General features: G+C 40.4%; 1 protein-coding gene across 1 annotated transcript; it reads right to left on the bottom strand.

Annotated features, from left to right (window-relative positions):
- Window positions 1-2158: 2158 nt before the first annotated feature.
- LOC139708899 (gamma-butyrobetaine dioxygenase-like) lies at window positions 2159-17970 on the bottom strand. Its single transcript, XM_071620867.1, has 8 exons — window positions 17804-17970; window positions 8738-8997; window positions 7131-7403; window positions 6403-6500; window positions 5096-5201; window positions 4376-4587; window positions 3661-3827; window positions 2159-2646 (listed from the first exon to the last, which is right to left on the bottom strand). Exons 1-8 carry the CDS (start codon window positions 17967-17969, stop codon window positions 2453-2455), a joined length of 1476 nt encoding a protein of 491 aa, XP_071476968.1. The 5' UTR covers window position 17970; the 3' UTR covers window positions 2159-2452.
- Window positions 17971-18473: the final 503 nt, after the last annotated feature.

Raw genomic sequence — 18473 nt, 5'->3', positions numbered from 1 at the left:
AAAGTAAATAAACTTCAAAAGAAAGAGACAAATATTTCCTAGAATATTACGAATATGACATACATCGGATGAGAAATGAGGAACAAACGATATGACAATACAATGTAGTATGAAATTTCACATTTGTTCGTTACCTGCCGAGAGTTGTATTCGCCAAACGTCATGCCCTACAACAGTATGAAGAAGAAACAGTGAGTGTGCTCTGCAGCTGGTGTTGGAACCGTTTATTTTTCACACGTGATTTGCCAAATTCCGTTTCCAAGAACAGGAACTTACATCATACTACATGTACTCTGCACCGAGGACAAGTCAGAACAAGATTACACATTGTTTTTTTTTTCACATTGACCTCTGATGTAACAATGAAACTGAGCAAGGGCTTAGTCATAGAGCAACGCTTGCGGTAATCGAAAGTTACTAAAAACACTTGCTTGTAATATTTTACACTATGCGCGAGTCATACATAATGCTATTTGCAATTATCAAAAGCTTTCAAAATAAACAAAACCTAGCATCTATAAAAAGAGACAGGGCGATAAAATCCCAATCCTATTTCAGTCATGCAAAAAAAAAAAAAATAACAATGATAATAACGGTATTTCTCTTTGGTCAGTCAGCTCAACGTTTGACCGTATAAAATCTAGCCTTTAGCCAACGCGATCTGGACTAATATCCCCTTTGTATCTGAATTGAGACTAATCGCGATAAAACCATGATAACATAATGATAACAACAAAAATGACGACGATGACGATCACATCCAGAGGCCCAGACCGGACGCAGCTTGCGCAGTAGATCACTGTTACAAACGCCTTCGCAAGTGGGCACGCTTAGTCTACATTCAAGGCAGCGGAGGCCTTATTCAAAGGCTGCCGTAACCCACAACATAATTATGACAAGAAGCAGAACTTTCAGAGTAAGATAAACTGATCGCCAGCTTCAGATAACTGCCGTTGCTATCTTTAGCTCTGAGCCATTTTCTTCATAACATAATTCATTTATGTACAAATATCTGGATCGATTCAACGGACTTCTTTCTTTTCTTCTTTTCCTATTGTACCGTTTACATCCGACTCTTCTAAATAAGCCTAGTTCCATCAAAATCGTATCTAACTTGAATTGATCAATACACTGTATCAAACCAGAGCCGTATGTATTGCAGAAAGATACATTCCTATATTTGATTCCTATATTTTGAAATATAGATATAACAACGATGAATATATGCCGTATATCTAATTATTGTATACATTATATATGTAGTAGATTCTTTCTTTTTCCTTTTTTTTTTTTGCTTTGCACAGTGTACAAAGAAAAGATTATCTTGCACGAGCCTAAATCTAGAAAATATACAAAATAATTCTGTGGGAAAGCGAATCGCCTGCATCGACACATTGGCTATTAAGCACTATGATGCAGTCTATGGCAAAATAATGTGGTTGAGTTCTATCCCAACATCTTTTGTCATATTCAATGAAGAGACCCACTATCGTGAGTTCCGAGCACTGGTGACGCATTCTTCAATATGACTTCATTTCATGAGTCTGTCGGCAGGTTGGGGTCACGTAGTGCTGTACTTGTTTGTTTGTGGGGTTTTTACAGGGATGTGACATTCTTTGCATAGTCTCATATGTCGCGTACATTTTTAAGTGATACACCGTATTTGAAGTAAGACTGTTTCACTATAAACTGATTTGATCTGTCAGTACCGTTTTTTTTTCTAGCAATAAACAACTTTGACGAATTTTGACGATGTATATATCTGTCTATCGGGTTTGTCATCGCAAGGGACTATTTACGTCTCCCATGCATGAGCATAACATTCATGGAAAGCACGAGGATGCGATGATTACTGCCGGTTTGACGGTGGACGCAAATATTCTGAACGGATTATAATGAAAAAACAAAACGGGAGAGATAGAAAGTAATAAACTTTTAAGCCCGCCACACACTACACGATCCGACCATTCGTACGACCTTAAGATGGAAGTGTAACGTCACAAGTAGTGTCTTGCCAGTTTCCAATCGTATGACTGGAATTTATGCCAGTCGTAGAGATTTGACATGTTGAATTTCCACGACCGGTCGTGGTGCCTCTATACTCATTGGAAGTGTATAAGCCAGGAGTAAGAACGGTCGTAAGCCTTCCCTAGTTGTGTAGTATGATCGTAGAGTGTGCTTTGCCAGGTTGTACGACCTGGTCTCATGGTCTTACGGTCGTACAGCCATGAGTCGTACAGTGTGCGATGGGCTTAAATTTTCACGCGACTGGTTGATTCGATGGTGGTGACAAATATGTCTTGATGTCTAAATTAGTAATTGTCAGGGACTGATACAGTCAATAAGGCTCTGGAGCTGGTATGTACAGAAGAACGCCCTCTGTTGGAGGGATGACGAACTCGGACTTAGAGTTTCTATTCACAGTGCTGCACAGTGGTCTTGTCTGTATCACTCAGGCGGCACTCGATGCGGTAGTAGCTTTCTCCTTCTGACTATTCAGATAGTCTTTTAGAAGTCGCATACGCGACAGGACGCAGTCCAGGTCGAAGAAGGCCGTCTGTAGGTGGCGCTCTGTCAATCCAGTGTCGGACTCGTAGGCGTTGCGGCCATGCAGCATGCGATGGTTGCTGAACGACAAGATGTCGCCTTTGGAGCACGAAGGGGAAAAAATGTCGAATGAAACCTTTGAATTCTGTGATTTGGTGCTGTAGTTTTTCAAATGTTGTGTTCTATCATTCATTTCTGACATTTTATGTAGTAGAATGAATTACTGTCCTTTCCTTTAAGCCCCATTTGGAATTGGAAATCTATCAAAAATAAAACAATAATGATAATAATAATACACAATAATTATAATAATAATAATGACAATATTAATAATAATAATAATCATCATCATCATCATCATGACAATAATAAAACCGCAGGCCTTAATAGTAGTGAAGGCCTACACTCTCTAAATCTCTAAGTCACTAAATCACTAAATTTATGACTGAACCATAAATTGATTACGTATTGAAGAAGATTTGACTTCATGTGGCCTCACTAAGCAAAGTTTTTGAAATTCCGTCTGATTCCTGAGCAGATTTACCGAATTTAGCCAGTTCTACAGTATCTTATCTCTCCATTAAAGGATATGCATTGCAATTAAAAAGGTTTAATAATATATACGGGAGCAAAGAAATAGGAGAGACGACAATGAAGAGGATAAGAAAAACGAATAAAATAATGTTAAGAGGTATGAAGACAGTGTAAAGGAAAGAGGGAACTAAGAGAATGAGGGCAAGAACCTCACTGACACGCAGGGACATGTATCATGAGAAATCAGTTATGGATGCCAGAACATGGCAACGATAACATGAGAAAAATGTTTTAACGAGGACAGATTGAAATTCCAATTAACCATGTGCAGACTTTAGGGAAGATTCAGCCATGGAACGCTCGAAAAATACTAAAAGCTTTCAAACGGTTTGTTCGCCCATTCATCGTATTCCGATGAACCCGATTCCCAGAAGATGTAACAACATAATATCAGGATATTTTGGAAACGAGGTTACAAGTTGAACTGGTATCAAGTTATGAGAAACTACATGGAAATTGAAGGAACTTTGTAAGAACGAAACATTTCTATCCTCTTGGTATGTTCTAGAGGCCACATACCTGGTTCCAATTTGTACTTGAACACGTTGTCGTCCCGCAGAAGAATGTTGTTGAACGCCTTGATGGCGGAGAACATTGGAACTACGCCCTCAACGGGGATTCGGACGAGCGACGCATGGTAAATCTCGTTGAAAGTCACTTGTTTGAGCTGCCCGAATGGGTCCAGTCTGTATGAATGAAATTAAACTTCACTTTCTTCCCTTTCTCTTAAGCCCTTTTGGCATCTACACAATCATCAATATTTCTGCCTATTATGTGGTTGGAAATATTTTGAAATCTAAGACTCATTGTATTCTTGCATAAACCAATAGTTATCCTACGTCAGTAAAATGATTAAAAGAACAGTTTATATCAAAAAATTGACCAGTTTTTGGCGTATACGAAGCCAATAATGGAAGCAGTAATCAAATGCGCTGAACGTTATTGTTGATAATGTTTGAGGAAAAAAAAGTTGTTCGAGGAAATGTACACTTTTCTCAAAAGACAAAATGTTGTGAAATTCTCTTTATATTTTCCTTATCGTTCTAGGCATGTGATATCCTACACTGTAGTAGTCTTCTCATCCAGCAGTGACTGCGCAGAAACTTTAAAAATTCATAACTTTTGAACGGATTTTCCTACTTTCCTCAAGCTTTTACTGATGTGTTCTACTAATGTAGCTGCATTCACTCGATCTTGTCCTTTAAATCCCCCCCCCCCCCCCCACTCCACCGACCTGATGAGAGGGTGCCGGGCGTGGTGGTAGAAGCCATGTTTGGTGATGCTCTTGCTGCGCGCCAGGGCCACATGTTCCACCTCGTTGGTAGTAAGGAGACCGAACGCTGCTGGGTCGGTCTCCTTCAGTTCTATGGCCGCCTTGAAACCGTCAATGAGCAAGCTTTCCCCACCCTTGGTGGGCGTGTTCTTGATGCAGTGGAACATCCCAACCTGATGAGAGGATTGATGAGAGAGCGAAGATAGAAGAGAAGAGGCGTCGTGAGATGGAGAAGGAGCAGGAAAGATGGAGAGGAGAGAAGAAAAGCAATGAAGCGACGAAGAAAGAAAAGGAAACAAGCAAAATAAAACAAATCGAATGTCAGAAGTAGATGTGGACATGGGGGACGATCGGAGGGAGAGATATCGGAGACGTAAAGGACGAGGAAGGAGCAATGGTACAGGTACAGAGAAAGAGGAGAAAGACGTGGTTATTGTGTTGGAAATGGAGGAGGAGGAGGAGAAAAAGGCGGGGATATTACGATCACACACACACACATACACACGTCATAATATCATACAATTTACATTCAAAGAACCATGAAACTCTCGATAAGGTGTCTGTCGTACATCTATACATACATATTTATAACTCATACCCCTCCCCCAACACACATAGGCCTACATGGATACAAACACAGACATGCGTGCATGCACATACCATGATACTTTTGATACTTACAGCAGGCGGGTTTATGCAGTAGGAGAAATCTGTGTGTGGCTGGAGGTAGCCATTGGAGAATCCCAGCATATCGGCGCCCTTCACGGCAATGACGTCAGAGTGAGTTCTGACAAGGAAGACAAGATGATAGAATACTGACAATGACTGAAGCCACGAGATCACTCCCATCTCACTCGGGTGGTGCACGTTATAATCTGGAAAAGCACACACACGCACACGCACACACACACACACACACACACACACACACACTGAATCCTATCAGTCTACAAAGTGTCAGTCGCATTACTGGAAGCTCGCGATAGACTCTAATAGACCCTGCAGTACCTCATAACATCTCGCCGAAAAAAAAAGGTGCAAACAAGAGGACGAGTTTTATTGAGTCTGGGCGACCAGGCTATGTAATTACACATTGGAACGAACTATAGAGGGCCTGTCTCACCGGTGGAGACTTTGCCGCGACTCGCGCTTCTCTAAATACCAAGGAATGACTTGCTCTCTCACCAAGGAGGCGACTTCAGGGCTATACGTCCGCGACAACTCCAAACAAGGTGACAGCTTCTTTACCCGGAAGTCACGATGTCTCCGAGACGTTTTCTCAGTCGCGGAGACGTCTCCGAGACTAGCAGGAGACTGGAAAATGTCTCCGAAAAGTCGAACACAGACCAGTCTAATCTCAGGGGACGTCGCGGAAACGCCGCGGAGGCAACTCCTCGAGATTCCACCAGCGAGACTCGAGTCAAACCACTTGGTTTCCATTCAGCTGAGTTGTAAAGGCAAAGAACGTGAGTTTCCTGAAAGAGGCACTCGCGATAACTCGCTTAACCTCTTCATGTAACTCGGGATAACTCGCGACAAATCAACACTTTAAGCAATGTCATTAAATAAAAAACAGATAGTTTGTGGAAAGGCTGGGAATCGAACCCGGGTCCTTTTGTTCTGGAGGCAGACGCACTACCGACTGAGCCAAAATCACTGACCATTTTGGAGACCTTAAAGTATTGCATTTCCCACGCTTGATCGTACGATTTTTTCTTTGATTTTTTTTTTTGTGTGTGTGTCAGTGTGTATTCGTAGAACACATGCTTCACAACTCGTTCATATACTACATGAGGAAATGCGGTGCGAGCTGATAGCATTTACAGCTTTCGTGTGATTAGCGGTTACCCCGATGAAACATCCTGTCTTTTCCTGACTCTCCAATAGGAGCTGATAGAAGCATGAAGCCGAATGAATTAGCTCTTGCTGAAATGGCAAGAACTTTGTTCTTAGCAAATCCATGCACGTAGGAAAAAGGAAAGACTCACCCGTATGAGCTGTTAGCCATGTAGCCCACTCGCTCCCCAAGTTTGTAGATCTGGTGTGAAACTGTCGGCACCTCTTTGACAAGTGCAATACCGAGAGTCTGAAATTGGTTGCAGACACAAAACAGAATTACTGCAGCTGGCGTCCATTGCGCTCAATATAAAACAAGGCAAAACGGCAAGCAATGTCTCGCCCGCATATCGCATTTTGTGATTATAGTGTTTTCAGTGTTTGTTCATTGACCTTTTGACCTTTGACCTTGTAGGATACGACTTCACCAATATTAAAATTTCACCAGCACTTTTAGGTTATGTAATTACACCTGTGGTGTGAGTTTGGTGATCAGCTCAAAGCTGTGGATAGTTAGAGTACACCACCGGCGATGGAAAAATGACACCTATCACGCGGGCGAGACAAAAAAACAAACAAAAACAAAAAATAAAAACAAAAACAAAAACCTCAATTCCAAAAATTATAATCTTTACATTACTCTCATTGTATACGTACAAAGTTCTATCAGGACCTAGCCTATCCGATAGGCGTCAGGCTGTATCGATACTAGACTGATCGCTATATGCAGACGGACATAAGCAAGGGCTTTAGCCCGAACTGAAGCCCTCGCATGTCCGTCTCCATATAGCGATCAGTATAGTATCGATACAGCCCGACGCCTATCGGATAGGCTAATCAGGACCCAGCAGAGGTTAATGAATCCCGCCCGCATCATTACCTGGATCTCTTGCAGCCAGTCCAGGAGAGCATCGTTCGATTCTAGGAGGTCCTTGAACCGGAACGTCTGCAGTCGTCCGGATGACATGACGTCAGATCCCCACAAGTTCAGTTTACTATCCGACACAGGGTCCGCCTCCGATTGGTCGAACCGGTTGCAGCGCAGCCAGTTGCTTGGCATATTGGTCACGTGCCCGTCACTCCAAGTGACGGTAACTGTGTGGCTGTCCTCGCTGATAGTAGCCTCCCTGGCGGTGACATCAAGGTCCAGGTGCTAAACGAAGCAACGAGGAATCTCATTAACCCCCTTCAAGGCCACTAATCTCGATTAACATTAAAGGGATTGTATAGTCTTGGTTGAGACCTAATGTCAGGTTTCTAACATTTTTTGTGAGATAATGAGAAATCTCTTATGAATTATGAAAGAGCATGTAATTCCATGAGGAATTCAACGTTTATTTGGTGAAAATCGATTTTGAAATGGCTGAGATATCCAAAACAGAGCGATTCTAATAACTGCGGGACCCACACTTTATTACGATCGCTTTGTTTTACTTTGTTTTTGGATGTTTCAGTCATTCCAAACCCGATTTTCATCAAATAAACTTTGAATTCCTCTTAAAATGGTATGCTCTGTACTATTCCATAAGTGTTTTCTTGGTATCTCGCAAAAAGTTAAAAGCCTAATTCTCATCTCCACCAATACTGTACTATCCCTTTAACGTAACTTGCCACTCGTACAGACATTATTAGTTATACCCTCGTTCCACAGAGATTTTTTTTTCTCATCGGTCACTGGTCGCAAGCAATTTTTTTTTTTTTTTTTTTGTTACCGGCCACCAACCGAAGTGTATCGGATCGCAGTCTGATGACTCCAACTTCGGACATGTCGGTCATGATAAGATGAGGGAAGATCGTCCGATGAAAGAGCTTATAGTTGATCATCGGACGCCATTTCCAGTCGCAAGTCCAGTCATTGTCTGATAAGCGCCGAGTCAGTCCGATAAGTGTCGAGTCAATCCGATGTCTGTTAGGCTTGTGTTGTGCGGCTATCGGGCGTGTCCAGCCGACGTCCTATATAATATGACAGTCTGTTGAGTTTCCGACTATTAAAAAGTCATCAAACAGGTTAATTACTTGAGTCTTGGCTCGGGCTCAATTCTGGTATTGGTATATCACCCTCGGTAAGTCTTGGTGCCAGTTTCTGGAGCTTGTCGGATCAGATTTCATCGGAACCCATCGAAACGCCGAAATTTTGCTTTTTGGGGATCAGATGGGCCTCCAACGGTCGGTGGAATGGAGGTTTAATCAGTTGTTCAAAAAAGACAGGGCATACGGGGAATGGGGATGCTTTTCGCATCCCTGTAAAAAAAAAATGACAAAAAGCTTTTTACTATACAAATTCCTACGATGGGATAATGACTTGTTTACACCATCATAGGTCCAGGTAAGGAATATGTATATCACCTAACATCCACTGCATGGAAGTTCAGTGGCGGTATAAGTGGATTACATTTCTACCCTTTCTGACACAATTCTTAAATCGCATCTATGGAATAACTCCGCCAAACCTCCAGAAAAAAAAAAAACATTACAGATACTCCTCACCTGCATATATTTCAGCTTCCCGTGGGCGTGTGTGCTGTAACAGTCGTCACAGTGGCAATTACACCGCAGCCACACGCATGGGTACTGCTGGCTGTCGCCATCTTCCCAGCGGACGATCACCATCTTGGCATCTCCGTCGATGCCCACATCGACCACGGGGATGGACCTGACCCAGTCGTACTGTGAGAAAAAGAGGGCGTGGTCTTCGAAGGGGGAACTCTTCGAAGAGCCCACCTCTGCAGAGCTGGAAAACGTGCGAACTGAAAATGGAGATCGGTACACGCAAACCGATTTACTTACAGTGCATCATATAATCAACATTCAAATTTTTAACATGAATACCTTTATAGGAACGGTTGTTCCTTGAATCCGATAAGCTTGAACAAGCTTGCCCGATGTACCGATAATAAATGCCTTGGATTCAAGGTATGGAAATTTATCTGGTAGATACTGGTAGGAAAAACAGACTTTTGTTCTGAGAAGAGAACACACATTTTGCCACCGCCCAGCTTAAGACCCCCCCCCCCCAAAAAAAAAAGAAAAAAAAGAAAAAAAAAAAGAAGTATACGTCAAAGTGAATTTCCACTTTTGAACGTAGTTTAAAAATGCAAGCTCTAAGCTTAGATATGATACATAACTTCTTAAAATTGGACTATGCGCGCCTTATCCCGTTCAAAAGGTGATTGAAATATGAGAGAGTTAGGAGATGAAGTTTCATAGAAAAGAGAAATGAAACTATTAAAGCTTAGGGTCACTTGAGCTTGCTGTGCATGAGTATCAAGAAACACATGTATTTCCCAGTGAAAGAAGAGCCTATCCAAAAATGAAAAAATAGGGTCCAGAAGAACTGCTAAAATTACAATTTCAGTTTTGGTTTAAGCCACCAATTTTTGACAGTAGGTAAAAGATTACTTTCCCCAGGCACGAGCCAAACTATGAAAATGTCAGTCCGATAATCATTACTTTGGTCATTTATAAAAATTCCTAATCTTCAACTCTTTGACCTTGGCGGTCACAGTTTAAGACACCACAAAGCCGACCCATCGAAATAAAATGATATAAGAGGATTTGTATTTTGTAATAGTGTCATAATTATCTTTATACTCTGACTTCCATTTAGAGATGTTTGTCATCATCTTCATTACTACTCAAACCTTTATCGCCACCCTGACAGTTCTTAGCCGTTCATGATCTTAAATACATGTAGTTATTAATTTCTCGCGAAACCATACTTCACAGCTATCGTTTTGCTGTTTATAATCTATTTTCATTATCCGTATCATATGGAGTCTTCCTGATCATTTTCTACTTCCCTCCTCCCTGCCCTGCAGTTAGATCTCCATATTTAATTGCGGATTCTCCTTTTTTTCGGGGGGGGGGGGGGTGTCCCCTCCTCGTCCTTTCACGCTCTTCTTCCTTCTTCTACTTTTTCCTCTTCTCCCACTTGGTCTCATAAGAATAATAACAATGATTGTATCTGCTGATGCATTAAGTTCTAGGTGTTTGTGTCTGTGTCTGACTTGCAATCATACAAGACTTGTATAATGTATTTCTTGTTTCTTTTTTTATGTATATGCTCTTATAAGTGGAGTATGAGTTATATGATCCAATATATTTAAAGGATATATGTTTGGCATATCTGTCAATATTTTCTCATGAAGAAATTATCAGTGGGATTGATTAATAATTGAGTTATTCACGTTGAAGAGAGATTATTTGCAGTATGAATTGAACAAATGGATTGTTTGTGTCTTGAATTGTATTTGTATTGTTTTTGTTTTTTATTGTTGTTTTTTTATTTGAATAATATCAATGAATATCAAGAAAAAGGAATTATGCCAAAACTAGATCTAAGCTTTGGCTTGTCGAAAAAAAAAAAATCAACTTAGTGGCAATTTCACCCTTTATTCTTCATCTGCAGTTTTGATACCTATAGCTTTTTATGTCACCCCCCTCCCCCCACTCCTATTTCTTCCATTTCAGCCTGGTTGTCTCACATCCGTGGTCTCACGCAAATGAAATTAGCATGCCATTGGTAGAACCCCCGCTATCTCGGCTAGTCATTGCTAGTTACCGCTTTATTGTGTGTGTGTATTTTCGGTAGTTAAGAACCATTTGCCACAACGCTGTTCAACATGCGGAACATGAAAAACTCTTCAAAATATTGCGATATAAATCATTGATATTGAATTTGGTAAATGCATGCGTCCGCATAAAAGGACCAAGGAATGCTTGTATTACAAGCGATAATGGGACAGGGAGATTGTTTGTCCCATCTGAAAGGACATGGGAATAAGGACAAAGTGCCTCGCCCAGGGGCCGGGGGAGCAGACCCAGGGCAGTCGACCCAGGGATCATGTCAAATGATGTGCTGCCTAATTATCCGTGGAGTCACAACAGATCCCTAAATCAAATGTTCTTCTTAGATATCGAGACAGTTTCTCTTGATTTTTTTTTCTCTCTCTTGGTGATTATGTAACCTAAAATCTTGAGATAATCATCTCCAAAAGGTCACACAATGCAAACATCTTGATAACATGGCTGCGATGCACTGAATGACATGATTGTCGACAAATAAAAAAAAACTGCATCTCTCCTGTAATCAACAATAAGATAACCCCTCATTGAGATGGTTCGTGATGGCCTTTAATGACGAGCATCATGTTTAAATAATTTTACTTCTAAATTAGATTTAAAAGAAATGCCTACATTATTGCAGAATTAGCTATATCCTGTATGCTCTAAGTTCAGGTTTTTCTTCTTTTTTTTTAAAATCATAATCGTTTATTGTCTTTAAATCCAATCTACTCTCCATACCTTGGTGAACATATACGCATCTGTGCCTCGCGCGCGTTGGTTTTGACCCTGTGACTCTTCTTCCGTCGCCTTTTCCTCTGTCCACTTCCAGACTTATACATTTATTCATTATTTTTCTTTTCTTTTTCTTTTTTTTTTCACAGGAGAGCTGCCTCATGTTTGATAATTTGTGTGAGTGGCGTGTGTGCGTTTCTTTTTGCCTTTCTTTTCTTTTTTAAGGGTAATTTGCCAAATTTTGCTTGTTCAGTAATTGATTATTGTTTATGAGGAGACTGAAAACTACAAGCTCTACTTTTTTTTTAGCAGATCCCTCCATTTCCAACAATTTTGATTCGGTATTTGTCATAAAAGACACAGCATTTATTGCATTTTAGTTCACACTCACAGTAAGTTTTCCTTGATTACATTGTTGTACTGGTTTTGTATCAGTATGTGTATTCACGTGTTTTATTAAAATTGCATTTTTTGTTAGAGATGTAATAAACGAGATGAAATTAATGAAACGAAACGAGTCCAAAGTTTACCTATAAATCCTCAATACCCTGAATTTGAAATATAATTCCCACACCATGTTGAAGGAGGCTTTGATGAATAGAGCTAAATCAAACGAACAGACAGATAGATGGCTCTTCAAAATCAGACCCAAGTCAAAGAATACGAGGAAGATGCCGTAATATTATTCTTGCGGAGTGGATATATACACGTATAGATGAAGAGGTCCTTAGTACCAAGATATCTAGTTCATCACTATGAGTAATTACACATATCAGTAGCAACGTGCAACAAAAACAAAGAGATTTGTACCACAAAATGTAATGGAAGCATTAGGTATTTCGTGATATCAGATATTTCGGTATAACCGAGCTCAAATCGCGCAGTTGCGCTTTAGATCGTCACTATCTATCAGACTGTACGCTCAACAGTTCATGTTGTTATTACGCAATTATGTGAAATGTTCCACTGTTTGATGGTAATGTGCTTTGTCAGCAAAATTCGTGCTTGGTTTCGGAATACAACCATGCACTTTGCATGCATTTATTATGTGAGCCTATATATTGAAGAACATTCACCTCCCCCATGAAAAAAAAAGAAAGAAAAACAAAACAAAATCAAACAAAAAGCGCATTGTCCGGGCTCAAAGTCTAGTTTGATGTTTAGTCATAATGTTAAAGGGCTGGCACAGTTTTGGTTGAGATGGGCGTTGAGGTTTCCAACGTTTTTTAATAATGATTTTTTTTTTCAGATAATGAGAAATCTCTTTTGAAATATATTGTTCGATGAATTCAAATTTTATTCGATGAAAATTAGTTTTGAAATGGCTGAGATATTGAGAACAAAGTGATCCTAATAAAAGGTGGAACCCACCTTTTATTAGGATCTCTTTGTCTTACTTTGCTTTTTGATATATCGGCCATTTCAAAACCAATTTTTATCAAATCAGCTTTGAATTCCTCTTAAAACAGTAGGCTGCTCAACATTTCACAAAGTGGTTCATAAATTTCGCTAAAAATGTTAAAAGCTTAATTCTGACCTCAACCAATACTGTACTCTCCCTTTAATGTTAGGCTGGTCTTATTTTAGTGCGTCGGAAAATAACACGGATCACGGATCACGTGTCAAGGTAATTAACTTCCTTAGCTCCGATCAACCATGGTAAATCGATCTGCCAATTCAAACACCAATCATGTGACATGACGGTTGATGACTCCTGCTCAAACAAATTTTAGACCAATATCAGCCACAGCTCAAAAATTGAGACTGTTCACTTTATTATCTGCCACTTGACAAGCAATAATACAAACGCAAAGCCACACGATAGACAAGCATATTGATTTATATAAACTGCAAAACTTTTCCACATTCATGTAAAAATGAACGAAAATAAGCTAAAAATGCGAGTGGAGAGGATGTGTCAGATTTTTCCTTCCCAACTAACGTTGACTAACGCGAAAACGCATTATTTAACAAAATTACCAACAAGTTTGAAATGCACAGGCACTTTGACAGGTAGAATAATTGTCACTTTTTGACCTGTCTTTGGTGGCTGTGAACATTGTAAACGCACACACACAAATACACACAGAACGAAAGAAAAGGTGTAGTAACTTTAGTTTAGCTGATCTTACGTATCATTAAGAATGATCATAATAAGATATCGATCAAGATCCATCCGCGTTAATACATTATATAGATATAGATATATTGACAACAAATCTTGCACATATAGACGTGGCTGGTGTTGGTAGATTTGCTGTCAATAGATTAAACTGTCCTTGCACCGCCCCGCCATGTTGTGGTTAAGTCCTTTGATGTCAGTATATATATATATATATATATATATATATATATATATAGAGAGAGAGAGAGAGAGAGAGAGAGAGAGAGGGGGGGGAGGGAGGGAGAGAGAGAGAATATAGATAGATAGATAGATAGATAGATAGATAGATATATAGATAGATGGATATAGATATTTCAGGACTTCAGATTTCATTTGGAGAGGATTTTTGTTTCCCTTTAAACCAAGAGAAGAGCAAAGGTTTCAGCACAATCGAATACTGTAACAGCAGAGCAGTATTTTGTGAGTGCTCTTTTTGCGAAAACACTGGGGATGTATAGCCTATATATTTTAAAGTTAACGCGTCCAAAGTTCATATTTCTGTCGACTTTTTTTAGCTTCTCCAATCTGTTTTTATCAGTTTGCATTGTCACTTTTTCATTTGAAACCACACACCCAAGAAAAGAATAGATAAACGCCACAACCCACAACTACCCAGATTAATTTCCTCTTATGTTATACCAATCATGCATAATTTTATGCCCTTAACAACTGACCAGTGCAAACTGGATTTTAGTACTGACATTTCAGAAAGTTACAGGGACACTCTCTTTCGTGTATATTCCTCAGTTCACACGTCCATGCAAGTTCATCCACTCGTTGGGTAACGGCGTGGCCAGGAAGGGGGGGGGGGGGGGCGATTGGGGCGGTCCCCCCCCCCCCCCCGCTCCCAAGATTTAGAAGGGGAAAATATGGAATTAATGGAAATAAACTTGGTGGGAAGAATGGTTTCATAATATACAGGGGGATTTAGGTTGGGGTTGGGAAGAGGTGGTTAGGATGGATTAAGGGTATGGGTATAATTCGTTTGGGAAATGCAACAAGTGTATATAATGTGATTATTTCTGTTTTGAAAAATGAGGGTGAAGGGTTATGATTTTACTGTAAAAAAAATACGGATTTCGTTCGACCTATTGAAGTATAGGCATATGCATTATCAGATCTAGTTTACTGCAGGATTTTGTGTCGTGCTATCCTTTCATCTGTTTCATGCGGGCTGCAAAGAATATATTACGAGGTTGTGGCGTTGACTTTTGTTTCGTTCTGATAACATGAACCCCCCCCCCCCCCAAATAAAAAAAAATACATATATAATACATATATATACATACTATAAAAAAGGAGAAAATGGAGTGTGGCTTTATCACATTTTCATAAAATGACCTCTGCAATCTAATTCTTACTGAGCAAAGCCAAAATTGCACTAAGGAATGATTGCAAATGATGATCGTGATGATGGTCGGTCTACCCGGCCCTTTGCATGTTATGATATTGATATCGCAAGTCTGTGGTAGTGACAATGTATAGGTTGAACGAGGTACAATTACAGGGTATCAGACTGCCAAGTACTGAATGCACAGTGGACTGATGAAAACGAATTGAGTGTGTTTGTTGTTGTTGTTTTGTTTTTTAGATATCGCGATGGCATGAAGAGGAGAATAGAAAACAATGTGTTTGTCTGCTCATTAAAAAAATATAGATAGAGTCTTTGTACATGTACCTCACACCCACCTCCACCATAGACACCCATTGTGATACAGTGCAAGATCTCCCCCCCCCCCCCCCCTCCTCTCGGCGTTTCCCATGAAGCGGGACTTCTCTTTTGAATTATTTTATATTTTTCTTCCCCCACTCTGAATAAGTCTATAGGTCTACAATGAAGCATTCGAACACACTATACTTTTGCCGTCACGATGCTTTTAACGTAGGTGTTTTTTTAATCTACACCTTTTGCCTGCGAATGAATTACCAACAAGTTTTCAACACAGTACGTGCTCAAAAGAAATTATTTGACCCATATGTATCTCACTCGGCAGAGTGGTTATAAAGCCCCTTCCACACACTTGAACAGTTTTTGCTAAAAACACTGTTATGTTTACAAAACTCAGACAGGACGGAAAGATTTGCCCCTTGAAGCAACTATGCACATTGTAACACGTGTGGTCCTTCATTCTGGATTAGGACATGTTAATCTATTTCTGGTCTTACCATGATTGTTATAATATTAAGTAAAATTGACTGATGTTAAATTCATCTAGCAGTCTCATCAATTGATGATCACAGAAATATATGGGAGGCTCTCTAAGAAACCTGGTCCATTTTATTTCTCAAATTTCACAATTTTCCTGCTCTGGGAAATGGGCACGCCCCCTCCCCCTCCCACCCCACCCCCCCCCCACACACACACACACCCTCCCCCCCCCTTCTTGCTCGCTTTGCTCCCTCGCTCGGATTCTACCGCTTTCTCAAATCAAAATGTTGGCATCTATAATCCCTTCCCCTATCTCAAATCAAAATGTTGGCTGTAGATGTGCCACTACCTGGTACCAGCTCATGAAACAAATCCATCGAGCCTAATGGAGGAACGCGATTTGTATTTGTAATTCATTGGTTTCTGTTATTGTTTTAGTATTTCTCTTCTTCCCCCATTTACCGGATGTTGACTCATCACGCCATTGCCGGAAGCCCCTTGGCACTGGTGTACTTATTGCATATATAAAGAATATAGTATATCCCGCCAAACCCCCTCGCCCGACCAAAGTATCACGAGGTTCCTATACGTTTGCATACATGCCTAAACTGTTGTAGTATCCTGTAACATTAAAGATGTCTCATAGATCAACACACCGAAACCCCATGTGTCATGATCAATGATTCTTTACTCGGATTTTCGCTGGCATAAAGTTGGTATAGGCTGTAATCGGGGTTAATACGGGCGACACACCAGATTCCCACCTTGCTATGCTTTGCTTGACCTTACTTTGGTCCTTTGACCTCATGGCCCACAAAATAATAATCCCTAACTAAACTGGTGACATCCATTTTCATGATAAAACATTAACTAAAAAGCTACTTCCAAAATATGGGGAAAATGTGACATTTGATCATTTTCCCTTGACCTTTGACCCCATGGCCACAATCTTTACGCATAGAATCGTTGTGCAGTAATGCATGTACACACCTGTATATTCTATTAGATCTATGCATTGAGTAATTCACAGGTATGGAGGAAAAGGGGCAATTTCAGCGTTAAACAGTAGAATCTTACCATCCTAACCTGACCTTTGACCCTATGACCTCAAAATGCCCAAGAAAAGCATTGTCAGGCAGTGCATGCATGTACTAAATTTCGTGATGATATACCTTGCGCCATTTCCGAGATATGGAAAAAAGTTAATTTTATCACGTTCACTTCACCTGTGACCTTTGACCTCTAACCCCATGGTCCAAACTTTCCAAAAAAAAAAATCTTTATTTGGGAATACATGTGATACACAACGTTTAGAGAAAATACCTGCAGCCATTTCATGGATATGAGGGAAATAGTGAAGTTTTGAGCATTTGACCTTGGCCTTTGACCTCCATGACCCAAAAAGACCCCCCAAAATCAGTGACATGCAGTACATGCATATTTAACAAGTTTCATGAAGATTCCTTGAGCCATTTCCGAGATATATGGAGAAAAAAAGTAAGATTTTAGCATTTCACTTCACCTTTGACGTTTGACCCCATGGCCCTAAACTTTCCCCCGAGAATCTTTACTGGGTAATTCATGTATATACTACGTTTCAATAAAGTACCTTCAGGCATTGCACAGATATGGGGAAATAGTAATATTTTGAGAATGTGTCCTTGACCTTTGACCTTGACCATATGCACCCAGATGTCGATAGGTACAACATTCTCTACACATAATTACACATACCAAATTTCATTAGGATACCTCAAACGGTTTCTAAGTCATGTTTTCCTTAAAATTTGATAACAGACGGAAGGACGTAAGGACGCAAGGACAACCCGAAGACATTATGCCTCTTACTTCGTGGCAGAGGCATTGAAAAGAAATAACACATTTTGAACACTAACTAATGCAAGCAGACATGTTAATAAAAAAATAACAAATGCAATCCTACTTTGTTCGCTCTCTCTGTGCCCCTTCCTCGCATCGTTTGCCTCTCCTGTGGCCGAAGGGTCCCGCTGCATGTCTCGAGACGAGAGATACCGAGCGGAGGTACGCGGCAGGGTCGCGCTCCTCGAGAGGAGGGTCAGTTTTCGCAGGACTTCAACAGACCTCATCATCTTCGCTGGTCAACCAGTCTTCGGAGAAAGCGTCAAAGGCACAGATCACTTTAGTCCAGCAAAGGCGACCGCCGAGAATTGTGGTTTACGTTCCGCAAGGGAGGCCGACGGATGTTTCCAGGGATCTGCGTGTTGCCTTTCTTTCGCTTGTTCAGAGGTAATGGTCTATTCAGCTCGCCAGTATAGACAATTTCGCACATTAGCGAATCAGTATTTACATTATCTTATCAAAGTCTCACGCCCTCACTGTTTATAAATTTTGGGTGATATGAACTTTGACATGACTTTATGCAGCTTGATAGACGTGTAAGCACTGTGGTATAACTACGATGCAATCAATCAAAGGCAGCAATCAGCATACCTGCGTGGTATTCAACAAGAGTCAATGCACAAGAGTGTGTGAGCGGTAACTCCAATCCATGATGCATTGTGAATGACAACTGGCTATTTTCTTCAGGTGCTGCAGATTTCGACTTGCCTTTGTACAGGATAGCAATAATCTTA

Source organism: Diadema antillarum, unplaced genomic scaffold, assembly GCF_040938485.1.
Source record: "Diadema antillarum isolate AM-2024a unplaced genomic scaffold, OU_Dant_1.0 scf00000037, whole genome shotgun sequence".
Classification (NCBI taxonomy): domain Eukaryota; kingdom Metazoa; phylum Echinodermata; class Echinoidea; order Diadematoida; family Diadematidae; genus Diadema; species Diadema antillarum.
The sequence above is the reverse complement of the archived record's forward strand: the minus strand, read 5'-3'. Positions and strand labels throughout refer to the sequence as shown.

Coding starts and splice junctions, on each gene's coding strand:
- LOC139708899 (XM_071620867.1), bottom strand. CDS start 17,969: ATGATGAGGTCTGTTGAAGTCCTGCGAAAACTGACCCTCCTCTCGAGG. Junction 8,998..17,803: donor GCACAGAGAGAGCGAACAAA/GTAGGATTGCAT, acceptor CTCCATTTTCAG/TTCGCACGTTTTCCAGCTCT. Junction 7,404..8,737: donor GGAAGCTGAAATATATGCAG/GTGAGGAGTATC, acceptor TGCTTCGTTTAG/CACCTGGACCTTGATGTCAC.